General features: G+C 43.3%; 1 protein-coding gene across 12 annotated transcripts in view; it reads right to left on the bottom strand.

Annotated features, from left to right (window-relative positions):
* Positions 1-433: 433 nt before the first annotated feature.
* GIT2 (GIT ArfGAP 2) overlaps positions 434-14,068 on the bottom strand; it is a 47,009-nt gene continuing 33,374 nt past the window's right edge. For 7 of the 12 annotated variants that reach the window (XM_038575367.1, XM_038575375.1, XM_038575369.1 and 4 more), the window contains 5 exons: positions 13,367-13,456; positions 9,522-9,604; positions 8,742-8,930; positions 4,355-4,418; positions 434-3,651 (listed from right to left, as the gene is read on the bottom strand). In XM_038575367.1, the coding sequence (XP_038431295.1) occupies positions 3,439-3,651; positions 4,355-4,418; positions 8,742-8,930; positions 9,522-9,604; positions 13,367-13,456 (639 nt within the window). In that variant the 3' untranslated portion in view covers positions 434-3,438. The remainder of the gene's footprint in view (positions 3,652-4,354; positions 4,419-8,741; positions 8,931-9,521; positions 9,605-13,366; positions 13,457-14,068) is intronic. The other 5 variants (XM_038575370.1, XM_038575376.1, XM_038575377.1 and 2 more) reach the window with 1 other exon arrangement.

The following is a 14,068-nucleotide window of genomic DNA, read 5'->3' as shown; positions in this document are numbered from 1 at the left end:
GAGAAGAGCCCCAAATCACCTCCCTAGAGGACAACTGTTGGAGACTGAGGGTGGCCCTGATGAACCCAGGTATACCCCCACCGTCCCTGTGGGAACCTGCACAATGGGCCTTGCTCTGAGACTCTGATAGAGGAGACAAGGGGACCGTGCCTAGCTGGCTTTTGCTGAATTTGAACAATTAAACTTCAGGAGTGAACACACGATAAGATCAGTGGAGCAGGACATGTTGATGTAGAATTTCTTTTAAGAAAGCTAATCAGCAGGAGGAGGAAAAAAGGTCCTCATTCCTATAAACTGAGAAGAGCCGCTGGGGAGAGGGGGACAACGACATATTCACTACCGTCTTATTAAAGATTACCTTATGGGAGGGGACCTTTCTTGAAACTTTGACAGAGAATCTGGAAATATCACCTAATTGACAAGAAACACAGAATTAACTACAAAGACACTATAGAGCCTGTTTATTGCATAACTAGCAGGCACAAATTCCAAAACGATTTTACAACGCTTACAGGGTTGTACAATAATTACAGGAATAGAATGTACAATACACAGAAGTACAGAATAATGGGTGACATGGATAAAAAACATTTGAACGAAAGGCATTTCATTTTTCCTATGCAGCATTTTCTTTTGTAAAAACGGGTGCTGAACTTCACGGGGACAAGAAGGAACATTCTATGACTGGAGAGCTCACAGCTGCTGTGGATAGACACACGCTAGTCTCCCTCTTGGTTCTGCAGCTTCAATCACTGGAGGAATGGGGTAACAGCTCCTGAGGTGTGCGTCTATGGTTCCAATCGTATGAAATGATGTGTTTGATCTTTGGGCCCGATTCCCTTTTCTTTGGCAAATAAGCACTATTTGCGTTCCGAGGCAGAGGAGGTCTTCAGCTAACGGAGCTGCAAGGCAGAGCTGTCTCCTTCGGCAAGTGTCAGTTTCATAAAGTGCACATCTGTCCTATCAGCTTGTGTGTGTGTGGGCAGGGGGGAGATTTGAGAACTAAGAGTAAAAAAGGATGCCAGAGAGCGCGAGCATTAGTGCAAAGGCTATGGAACACATGTGCAAAGGTAGTGAATGGCCATTGAGACAAGGTGCGATTTGCCAACAGGACTGGGTCTTGGAAGAGACTAAGGAAATGTGCAGGGCACTGCAGGGAGGCGTGTCACTCTACCCAGAACTCTTCTGCAGCGCCGGCACTGTGGGTTCCCAGAGCAAACATCTGTGGTACTCATAACCGGAGATGCTCTCTGGTCCCCACTCCTTGACATTCTCTAGGGGCGCAGAGGCAAGGTCCTCTATCACCCGCCCTCGAGTGTTCCAGCAAAGATGCTGCTACACGCTGTCCCCTGCACCACCATCACCCCCTCACCCCCCAGCAGACAACTCATTACTTAGAAGCCTGTCTTCCCTGGGAGGCTGAGGCACCAAAACTCAGGATGCCCACTGGGCTTTTCCCAAGGCCCCCACATGGGCCCAACACGAGGGCAAGTGTTTGCAAGAAAGAGGGACAGCTAAGTATGTGCAGCATGCAGGAAAGGCTACCAGATGGGGCTTAAACTTAATTTAAGGTAGAAGGCATCCCCTCAGCATCCAACAGGAACATGGCACTTAGGATTGTGCAGACAAGCGGATGAGTCTTTTGGAGATGTGGACCCTTTCCCTATGCTACTCAGCGTAGCAAAATCTGGCAAAAGCATCCACACAGCAGGACTTAGTAAACCAAACACCATCAGAGTGCTTCCTTCACGACAGCATCCGGTCAAGCTATAAAGATGTTTTGTGAGTCAAACAGTTCTGTGAAAATACAGGCTTATTTAGCATGTATTCAGGCAACTGTGATTACTTTGACTTCTTCACGTGTATGAATGAGCACTAAGGGACAGAATATATGGGTTAGATGAGGACTACCAGCAACTTAACACAGGGTAGGGTTAACTTCACCCACATGTGTGCTACGAGAATGTTTCATCACCAACGTTTATAACAGAGAAATGGCACAAAAAAATCCGTATTTCTGGGGTCTCTTAAAAAAAAAAGCTCTGCCAATCCCGGGCCCACTTTTCCACAGGGTGGCCTGAGTGGGGCTGGGAGGCCACTGTCTCTACTGGGCAGGCCACTGTTCCCCCAATGGCCCACTTCATTCATCTCCATCAGTGCTGCCTGGCCCCTCGGGTCTAGGTCAGTGTCTGAGCCACTCACAAAACTGTTGCAAGAACCGAGGACAGGAATATGCTGTAGCCTTCAGAACAAGAACGTTTTAGTTTAAAAACCAATGTCAGTATGTTCCAGAACTTAAACCTATACTTTCGTAGCTTTGGGATAGCTGGAAGTCAGCTAGAGCACACTCTCTGAGGAATTTGTGAAAGATGAGGTCTAATTTCTAAGTACCAGTGAGGTAATGGAGGAGAAAAAAACTCAGATGATTGTATAAACCTTACCTTATAAGACGTCCTTAAAGGTGATGAGATGTGCCAAATAGGCTGTGTGAGGAAGCTTTAAGTGGTTAGAGTACAGAGTTCTGGGAAAGAGATACATTACCATGTCAGGAAGTAGAGGACTTCTCTTCCCACGGTTTACGGCAGTGATATCTGAATGGGGTGGCACAAAATTAGCTATGGCTTGTGGGACGTGGCTCCTCTTTGCCACATTTGGAATGACACATCTGGTTTCCTGTGGGAAGGCAGAGCGCTGAGCCACGTGTGACAATGTGGCAGCACTCCTACCTGGACAGGGCCAAATGACACGTGACATGGGGGATGAGTGCTTATCTGGCATCACAGAGACCTTAGGATGATAATAAAATAGAGACAGAAGATCCAGACAGAAACATCAAATATAAAAACATCTAACAGAACAGTTAAAAGAAATGGAACAGTACATTGTTTCCTTCCAAAAGAGACTGTTATACTACTTTTAGAGAGGGCAAAAGTCCTTTTTCTACATCCATGTTTGGAGACACCCCAAACTTACAGATTCTCGCACTAGGGCTGGAAAATTACTGCACAATGCTTTGTAGGGAAGAGATGAGGTGGATTTTTTTTTTTTTTAACCCAACTCTCTCCAGAAAACGTTTCACTAAAAATCTCATTTATAGTTTTAACCCTAGACAGGCAGTTTTAAAGGGATGGAAAAGTTCTAACAAACTTGAAACAATGAAACTATGCTTTTGGATGACTATGACCATCAACTCAACAACAATCACTGGCAGCACAATAGAACATCAGAGAGGAAACTGGCAAACAGGCACAAAATAAGGCAAGTGGGTTAAATTAATAGTCAAAAATTTGTTAGAAAACATGCAAAAATAATACTGAGTTTTTAAAAAAGTTTTAAACTTTCATTAAATGTTTCTGTAAAAACTGGCAGGATTCCATGTCTCAATTTGCAAGTGGACTTTAAAAAGCCTAGAAAATACAAGGGCCGGCACTGGGCTCTTCAGTTGTTGTTCTCTTTGGTGGTGATGGTGACCAGCTGCTTGGCGGCCTTGGCAATGTCATATGCACACTGGATGACCTGCTGTGTGACCAGCTGGATGTCCGTGGGCGGGCCGGGGTCCCCGGGGAGGGTCTTCTTGCACTCTGACTGGAGTCGGTAGGCACTGGATGTCAGCAGGCGCAGGGAAGTCCTCACCGTGTCAGACTTGGGTTTCTGAACAGAAGAACACAGTCGCCTGCCATGAGCTGCACAGTGGACACCCATTCTTGCAAGGACAGCTCGAGCTGTTCGTCATGCACTTTCTCAGTGGCGGTGCTGGGGACATGGCAAGCTGTGTGGCCCACAGTGTCAGAGATGCCCAAGTGCTCGGACTCAAAGGTCAAAGTGTACGCAGTGTCATTTTAGTAAGACAACCTATTCTTAGGTGGTTTTTGAAAAACCTACCCGGGTGATATATTCCAGATACAATTTTAATCTATGAATGCTTTGCCTTTTAGCACTGGGTTCAGACATTCCTATTTATTAAAACCAATATTCCTAGGGTGCCTCCGTGGCTCAGTCAGTTAAGCGTCTGACTCTTGGTTTCAGCTCAGGGCACAGTCTCATGGGTTCTGGGACCAAGCCCCAAGTCAGGCTCCATGCTCAGTGAGGAGTCTTTTGAGATTCTCTCCCTCTGCCCCACCTCCCACTCACACACACATGCACATGCATACACCCTCTCTCAAACAAATCTTTAAAAAAACAAAAAAACCCCACCAATATTCATGTAGGACAAAATGATTTCCATGTCCTCTAGGACTGATTGCATACTTAAAACTCGTGCTATGGAAAGGTTAACATAACATCACGGGTTCTAAAAAAATTTCTTTAAGTTCATTTAAAAGGATCTGAACCAAGTAAGTAGGAAGTGACTTACTTTGGGGAATAATGCTGCCATTTCGGTAACAGCTACATGTATCCTTTCTGAGCAGGGGATATAGCTGCAAGAATATTGAAGAGGTTATTGAAAGACAGCAAAAGTACAAAGTACTTCAGAGATGAAGAGTACTCAGGGTCAGAATGTGCTTCATTTATATTTCCCCAAGGAAGGGGCTGAGGCTGCCGCCAGCCAACTGCAGAAACCATGCCAACATGAGCAGGGTTCCCATCCCTTCCAGAAAGTTCATTCAATCTGCTATAAACAGCTCCAGGTAGCCAACACACAGACTACCCAGGGAAAGGTACAGATGGCCCGTCTATGATGCTTGTCACACCTCTTACAGCGGGTCATTTGGTTCTTACATGCTTCATCTTTTTCATTTCTTCAGAGAGAAACAAGGATTTCCATGCAAAGGCCACAGAACTTAAAAATAAAGGACTGAAAAAAAAATCCTTAGAATTAGAATTAGAGCTTACACCTCAACACCCACATGTTGGTTAAAACTGATAAACACCTCTAAAATCCATCTATTCAAAAGCATCTCAACTGTTGGAGAATCGAAACCTTTACTTTGGGTAAAGAGAAAACACTGAGGTGTACTCTTGAACTTGATCAGACACTTACCCGCTTTCTCATGAAGCTGCCATGACTTTGCTTGTAATAAAGGGCTATGAGCATAGCCAGCACTTTCTCGGCTCGCTTGATGAGCTCTAAAAAGACCGAGCACATTGACTCTGCCTGTCTTCATCCTTTCCTCCAGGCCACCTGGCCTCCTAAGGGTCCCCTAGATGACAGTCGAGAGCTGAGGCTTTATGAGCACTGACAGAGTGCCAGCTCTGTTCCCATTTTTCAAAAGAGGAAACGGAGGCCAGGAGAAGCAGAGAACATGTCCAAGGTCCCACAGATGGTTGAGAGAAAGCTGAGCACAAACTTGGCCAGCTAGCCCCTGAGCCTGGGCCCCTCACCACCACACCACAGGCCTCTCCTGCTATCAGAGACACAACAGAGTCATGCCTTTCTTTAGAGCAGGCTTCTTTCCATTCATGACTGGTGACTCTGACTTCTTAGGTGATGAGAAGTACAGGAATGGAGACTTAGGCTTCACTTAGGCTTCTTAGTCTTGGCATTGTGGTGTGTAGCATATGGGGCTGGTTTCTTTCACCTTCAAAATAGTAGGCTTCCACCCTGGGTAGTACATGTTATCAAGATGGGATTGAATGACAGTTCTTAGCTAGTGTGCTGCCACCAGGTCTGGGTTCTGGTTCTGGAACAAATGACCCACAGAGCCCAGGAAGGGCTAGGAGAAAAGCTCATTAGCAGCCTGTTTGTGGCGTGCTAGGAAATATGATGTGAATATGTGGGTGTGGCCTTCCACAATCACCAATGTAGCTGTGTTTTAAAATTTCCAAGACAGGGAACGAAATCCCGTTCAGTATCCAGCCTAAGCCCTTAAAGTCCTCGAATTAAAGTTGGCTTCTGCTTAAAGACTGTCCCAATAAGTAACCTCTACTTCATCTTTGTATGAAATCTAGTCTCAAAACTATTTTAATTAAGACTACATTTTAGTTACATTATTACATTTCAAGGAACTGGTTTATATTATCCTAAAATACCTTCGAACAGGCAATCCTGACTTTTACCTTTGTGAGCAAGTAGAACCTTAATCCACAGAGTAACAAAAAAGCCAAGGCAGAAGGAGTCCCTTCACTAGTATATGAACTGGCAACAACCCATCTGGTCACACACACACTCAGAGAAAAAAGGCTGTGTCTACAGCAACCACTGTCTCAACCATAAATCTTGCGTGAACCAATATGTCTATTAATAACACATTAACAGAGAATCAACCGGAGAATTTTTTACTTAGAATTTTCATTTTGACCCAGAAATGTAATTCAACCTTCTCCCTGCTACACAGAGGCAAATTTTCCTAAGGACACCTCCCCAAAACTCACTCAGTACAAAACAGTTTAGGAAGTCCTCAATGAGACACAAAAGAAAGCACATACAGATTAATGAGAAAGTTAACCTCCTCTTGCTCGGGGAGTTCATGTCCACAACTTTAAGCTGTTATATTTCCTCAAAAAAAGCTTCTGTACATAATACGTAGTACTCCTGAGTTGTGTAATCATGCATGTGTGTGTATGAGAGAGAGACAGAGACAGGCAGGGAATGGGGCTGGAGGTCCAGGGGAGAGACCAGGTTGAGGGAAAGTCAGGGGCTGTGGGCAGCTTGCCTGGCTCAAGGGACCAGGGCAATGCATCTGTGTGAGCTGCTGGTCTACTTAGGATGAGCATAAGCGACAGATGAACAGGAGGGGAAAACAAGAGGAAAAGGCATGGGTTTAATCAGTATAATGCAAAGTTCTAAATGAAAGTGCCTTGCATTTGTAAGTAACCACAGAAATTAACAGAATGTTGATCAGTTCATAAAATATAAATTCTCTAGATCAATTCTGATTTAAACTAAAAGAGTGAACTAATGATTAAACTCTGCATCATTCTCTCATGGTATTTTATTTACTTATTTTTTTTCCTTTCCTGGTATTTAAAAAAAAAATCAGATCATAATGTTTTTTGAATGGATTTGCACATCTTAAAAAAAAAAAAAAGGAAAAACCAGCACCGTATTATGGTCTTTGAGGCCAGAAATGGCCTCCAGGCAGATCTTTCTGACAGCCGCCAAAGAGAACAATGCAACGTAAACGTATCTTTGTTTGAAATACAAGCATGGCACTTCTGAACTGGAGTAAGCAAAAACCAAAGCCTGTCATCAACTGGCGGGAGAGCCCTGGGGGGGCGGTGTCATCTTGGTACTGGGAGTTGTTTAAAGACTGCCCTTCGGAACGCTGTGACACATCTTGCTTTATGCAGTGAGCTCATGAAGGCACTTGCTGCCAAGCACCTGCAGCCTGTGAGGCTTTGTGGGGAGGGGGGTGGGGGGGTGGGGACAGAGAGGCTGCCTGGGAAGGAGGGGGAGACGAATAGCCACGTAATTCTCATGGAAGGAGGCTGACCAATAGCCTTCCTTTTTTCCTCTGAGGATCCTCCAGCATCTCTCCTGCTCCCCTAGACACTGTCCACTCCTCTCCCACTAAGGGGAAGCAGGGACACTGGGGGAAGTCAGAGCTGTATGGACAAAGGGCAAGGGGAGAGAAGAGGAATCTAGCCTGGTGGTGCTGAGGACACAGAGAAGGCAGAAGATGCTGGTGCAGCTTTGTGAGGAATAAGAGAACAGGGAGGGCCACGGAGGAGCGGTATAGCGTTCCTTGAACAAGTTCTGTTAGTGCACTGCATGCTAAGGAGCTCCTCACGAGAGCACCACGCTCTGCTGACCCACGGGCAACAATGAGATCGGGCAGCAATGAGATCGTTCTGGGGTTTTGACTGACCTCTGCTGCTTTCATAAACTCAGCGGGTAGGGGTCACATAGTTCATGAGTATCTGCATGGGGTTAGCCACATGAACCCAGGCAGCCCCCCAGAACAGTTAACAACTCACCAGAAGTTCTCAGGGAACAAAAGGATGAACTAGAATAAGAGCTAGTCCTTTCTTCACCATAAGAAAGAACTCTACAGGATGTGGTTCTGCTCAGAGGAAGAAGACTCTTATTTCAGGAGCATAGAATTATTTGGGTGTCGAGTAGATCAACTTTTATTTGTAAACCACTTTGTTTTCTAGATGTTTACACATGCGTGCGCACACGCACACATATACCTGCATGCCAGGCAGACCTAAGAAATCAAATGTCAGGACACCTTTTATGTCAGCGAACTCTGCTCTAGCTAGGGAAACCACAGGGAGCACAAGGGCTGGATGAGTCAACTCTGAGCTCTAAGGTAGCTTCCTTCTTTCCTCTCGCCATCCAGCACCAGCAATATTACTAACCCTAAATATACTGCAATTCTATTTCTAGAGGCATCAGTTTCCAGAGCAGTTCATAAGAACATGGAAAATGCCATGTAAGGAAAACAACAAACAAACAAACAAACAAGGGCAGCCCTGGTGGCGAAGCGGTTTAGCGCCGCCTGCAGCCCAGGGCATGATCCTGGAGACCCTCTGTATGATGCCTGCTTCTCCCTCTGCCTGTGTCTCTGCCTTTCTCTCTCTCTGACTCTATGAATAAATAAATAAAATCTTAAAAACAAACAAATAAAAAAAAACCCTGAAATTTACAAATTTGTTCTTAGGCCTGTTATGCAAACCTGAAATTAAAACAAACAAACAAACAAACAAAACAACAACAAAAAAACCACAAAAAAAAAAAAAAAAAAAACCACAAAAACTTAAAAAAATAAGCATACTGAAAAAAATCCTTTAGAACTGAGCAACATCTCTTCCACAGCAGGTATATTTTTCCAGGCAGGATTTTCAAACCCCCTTACCTGTCATGTTTATTTTCTTGAGCGGCTCTTAAGAGCTCCTGTATGTTTTTGGTGATCTGTTCAGTTTTCCGGATGACGTCTTCCGTGCTGGGGAGGATGGGGCTGGGGGCAGTGTGGGGTTCCACTGTGTCTGGTACTGAGCCATCGCCTTGCCACACCATACTCCTCTGCCTTCCCTTTCTGCTTGACCTGTGACCATCAAAGAAGTGGCTAAATGTGACAAGTGCTCATTAGCTGCTTCTCTGCTTCTAGGAGCTAGTGCATGTGTATTTGCTGAGTGCCTGAGCTGGCTGCTTCTGTGGTTTCCTTTATCCTCTCTGGCAGGAGACTCACAGTGAGGCTGTTTCCTCAACAGGCAGCCACAGCTCACATGGTGGCTGCTTCATGCTACCATAGGGCTGGAAATTATGACTCTTGGAGAAAGAGTAAAGACGCGGAAAGGGAGCAGACAAGTGGAACAGCAAGGATGTGTTGTTATAAAGCCCTCCCTATGCCAGCTCATCCCCTGGGGTACAAATGTAGAATGTGACCTCATGTTAACTTAAAAGTATTGATTTTTAAGCACATTATAGCTACTCAGAGATGTGTGTAATAGGCTGGTAAAAGAAAACCAGGCCTCTGGGGTAATAATAGGTTAGGAGGTTAAACTATGAACTTATGCCTCCATGTTTTATAACCTTATAGGTCTGAAAATAGAGAGAAGGCACATGTGGGATAAAGTGCATCTCCTGATGCTAGGTCTTGGGTTCGAGAGCCCACCCCAGGGCAGTCCTCTTGTACCCTGTGTCATCTGGGTCCGTGTCATTGGGTGTATTATCGTAGTCACTTTCAGGCGTGCTGTTCTGCTTTTCTAGCCTGGAGGCCTGCAAGAGATAAAGGCAACACCTGTTAGTTTTAAGCATAAAACATCTGGGAGCCTTGCCTAGGAACTGTTACCTATTGGGCTACATGGCCTTCAGGCCCCAATCTCACTTGGGACAGAAGCCAGCCCTTTATTGAAAATTTAGTAAAAAATTTAGTAAAAGTTGACTCATAGATCCAGAAATGATTTCTCTCCCTCTTGGCACCATTTTCCTCTTAGCTCAGTGGCAACTCCATAAACAGCTCCTTGGTATAAATTAACGCAGACATGTGAGGCAACACACCCGTATTTAGTTCTCTAAGGAATATGGAGTTTAACTATAATATAATGCACACAGGCCAGCACTTATATGCCCACAGACCTTCAGTGCTGGAAGCCAGCGGCAGATTATCTAGTCTAATATCAGATGAAAACTGAAGGTCCATAAGAGCTGGCGGACAAAGCCAAGGTCACAGAGTCAGGAGAAAATCAGCACCATGAACCTAGGTCCTGTCTCCTACATTCTCCAGTATTCTGTGCCTGATGCCCTGAGGACTGTCACTGCTCAAAACATTTAGGGCTCTCTAAGAACTGCACGCAGAAACAGTTTGTATGAGCCACATGAAAAAAAATCCAGTATTATTAATTTATTGCTGCATGTTGTTTGTGAACCAAAATGGAGTAACCTAGCTTGACCCTTGGTTTCCAACCACTTTTATGTTTCCTAAAACATCTAACCTTTAGGATATAAATACTTGATGCAATTGTGGATATTAAAAATGAGACACAGATTCAAAAGAGGAATACTAAAAATGTTTTGGGCAAATGTCTGCATGGTGAAGCATAGGGTCTTCCAGGGTAGCCAAATTTGAAGGGGACCACATTCCCTTGAAGGGGACTATGTTAGTTCTGGAGTGTTTAATAAAAATGATTTTCCCTCAATATTATTTTATCCACAATGCTTTGGGAATTTCTTTATTTAGTACATAAGTCAGCAGAAGGTGATTCAAAACCTAACCAGAGGAACACCTGGGTGGCTCAGAGGTTTAGTGTCTGCCTTTGGCCCAGGGCGTGATCCTGGAGTTCTGGGATTGAGTCCTGGGATCCCTAGAAGGAGCCTGCTTCTCCCTCTGCCTATGTCTCTGCCTTTCTCTCTCTGGGTCTCTCATGAATAAAACAAAATCTTAAAAAAAAAAAAAAAAAAAAAAAAGGTGCTTGCTGGGCTCCTAAAATTCAATGTGAACTCATGCTTTACCCAATCAAATTCATCTGGCAAATGATTTAAAGTGTTGGCTTGGAGCCATGCAGGGAGTCTGTAAAACTAAGTTCTATAAAATCTACTACAACTTTCTGGATCCCTGTGTTTACATCTCCTACCAGTAAGCAGTCTGCTTCACCAGCTGCCTTATTTTGACCTGGCTTTATGAATCCATCAGTCGATTACTGGACACTAGAAGTGAAGCTTGAAGAGCAAAGCTAGGCACTGTACCCTATGCAGGGAACAGGGAAACCAGGCTCTTCTAAAGGTGATCTTAAAAAAAAAAAACCTCTCCCCAAACAAAAATACCCCATCTTACCTTTCACAGGAAATGCTTAATCTTTACATTTCTTTTCCTCTAGTTTTTATATTTACATGCACATACATTATGGATGAGTATTTGTATGTGCATGTGTATGTGCACAGGTACACACAGACATGCACATACAAAAAGGAAACATAAAAAACTTGTATTTAAATAATTATTCTAGAAAATTCATCCAGAGCTGCTCCAGTGGAAAAAATCTAGAAAACAGAATTAAACCCAGAAAATCTCACATTTTTATAATCAATCTTTTTGCTTTCCTTGAGGTAAATGTAGTAATTACAAATCAAATGCATTACCCCACAATGATCGAAAGTACCAGGTTTCATTTAAACATTTTAGAAGAGTAACAACTCATATATCTAATAAGTACTCAGGAAATGTTCCTTAAGCACAGAAAACAACTATAGCAATGGCCATCCAGAAAATCAGTTACTTACAGTCTTTCATCGTTGCCAACAAAAACATAGCACAGGATTTCAAATTAGCCAGCATTTAATCTTATGAAAATTATTGTAAACATGCAGAGCTAGGATCAAGACCTATTAGTTAATGTGCTGCTTGCTCTCTGAAAGCTGTTAATAGAAAAGTTACTTTATAGCTGGTGCTGGTTCAGTTTACTGAATAGATTTGCAGTATTCTCTGAATACAGACATACCATAAAAGCCTAAACTCATGATGAAGCTGTCAGGAATAATCAAGATTATCAGTTTAAATGATGTAACTGTTAATCTTGTATAAAACTGTCTCAGCAAGCAGTCCTTGAAAGGATTCTCAAAACTACCAACGTAGGTTTTTTTTTTTTTTTTTAAACAAATTTCACAGTGGGAAAAAGAGGTTTACTTGATTCTTATTAACAAAATTTCAAATGAGCTGTTTCATTTCTACTTAACTGTCCCTTAGTTTAACTGAAAAAATTATAATAAAAACACTACAGTTCAATTTCAGAATTGTTCAGAAGACTAAGTATCATACATCAAGAATTCCTTTTAATAGACTACCTCCAAGTGCAGAAGAGAACCCCCAGAGGGCCTTGATGGGCCATATGGCACCAGTAGTGGAGAAGTATGACTCTGTCATTCTTACTGATGTGGAGGGAATGGAAAAAAGCCCAGTGCAAACTCCATCCACAGCCACCTTTCCTCCTCTTGAGTTGGTTACACTATCCTTCCATTAAAGAGTGTGCCATGACCTGAATGCAGGTCTTCGAAGCCTGTACATGCTCCTTACTCCTTTTCAGCTTGACATCATGCACTCCTCATGCAGGAAAGGATTTTTTTTTTTTTTAAAGTAGGCTCCATGCCCAACATGGGCCCAACATGTGGGGCCTGAACTCATAATCCTGAGATCAAGACCTGAGCTGAGATCAAGAGTTGGACACTTAACCAACTGAGCCAGCCAGGCCCCCAGGAAAGGACTTTTTTAAACTGACAGTGCCTTTGGGAGCAGGAATGTCATCTAAGTCCCTAGGACCCTCTGACTTACCAAAAGGTTGGGTATAGAGGAAGTGCTTAATAAATACTGCTGTCTGCCTACTCTAAAAGGGGCTTGCTTACCTCAATCACGTATTGTTATAGAGAATGTAAATTATATATCAGCAAGCTGGATTTGACCAATTCATTAAATGAACAGCTTTATAGTAACAGCCACCTACACCTCCAATGCTGCCATGTGTTGCAATTTGATACGGGACACAGGTACCACAAAACTGGAGTGTGTCAGGTATGGCATCGACATCAAAAATGTCAACAGGCAGAAAAATAAAAAATAATAAAGCATGATGTCTTAGTGTTTCAGTTAGCCCAAAAAGACTAGTGTTAATCTGATATCTGAATAAATTTAACACATTTGCTCTATTACAATATTTAACCAGCAGCCAGCTAATTTTTTGATTGTTTAAAAAGACAGTATGCTCCAAATAAATGTTAAAGGGTGAATTGCAAACTTTGTTAAGTAGTAAGTGAAACTGAGCAATGTGGGGTTAGATAAGAGGGAGACTGCCTCCTACAGACACGCATGGATGTGTGTGTGCGTGTGCGCGTGTGTGCCTGCATGCTGCTGTGCTGAGACACCTGGGGGAAGCGCTGCCTCATGCGGGACAGAAAGGCAGTTAGTGGAGGGACAGGAGGACCAGGAGAAGCACAAAGCGCCCAGGAGCACTGCCCCTCCTCCAGAGAGCAGACCGTCAGAGTGTACTTAACCCTTCGGGCGCTTTCGTCCCTCGACCAGGAAAGTGTGGAGGGGAAGGAAGGCAGAGATGAAGAGGAGGTCACAAGCGCACTCCTCCCGATCTGGAAGGGGAAAAAAAAAACACACACTCGGGAAAATACAAAACAAACCAAAAAACCCCCGCCACCTATCCTGGATTCAGCCCGGAGTTTCCCAGTAAAAGAATCCTAAAAAGCAACTCACTATGTGAGATCAATGCTGAAATTTCTGTGACAGGCAGGCTCACTGCCATGCTAGCTGATGACAGGACCTCAGAAATGGTTACTCCTTTAGTGAGATGCCTCCCAGAAATTACTTGGAATTTATAAAGCTACTTTTCCATATGAGAAAAGATAACACCTATGAGAATTTAATTTTGTAATAGTTTTTTTTTTTTTAATGGATGGCTTTAAACGAATACTTGTTTTTTAATCAGGATATACTTGAAATGAGAAACTATATGAATGGTTCGGTTGGTAAAGGTTATCAATCTACTTTTCGGTATCGATACAGAACTTCAGCAATAAAATGACATTACATTCTAAATGTTCCTAAAATAAAAAAGTATACTGTGAAAGTTGACAAAATTGCTTTTCTTAACTTTTGTTTTCAGTTATACAAAAGTAAGATTTTTAAGTTAGTTCAATGGCATTTCCATTACATCAAGTATATCAGATCAATTGCCTTAGAATGTT

Source organism: Canis lupus, chromosome 26 (assembly GCF_011100685.1).
Source record: "Canis lupus familiaris isolate Mischka breed German Shepherd chromosome 26, alternate assembly UU_Cfam_GSD_1.0, whole genome shotgun sequence".
In the NCBI taxonomy this organism is placed as follows: Eukaryota; Metazoa; Chordata; class Mammalia; order Carnivora; family Canidae; genus Canis; species Canis lupus.
The sequence above is the reverse complement of the archived record's forward strand: the minus strand, read 5'-3'. Positions and strand labels throughout refer to the sequence as shown.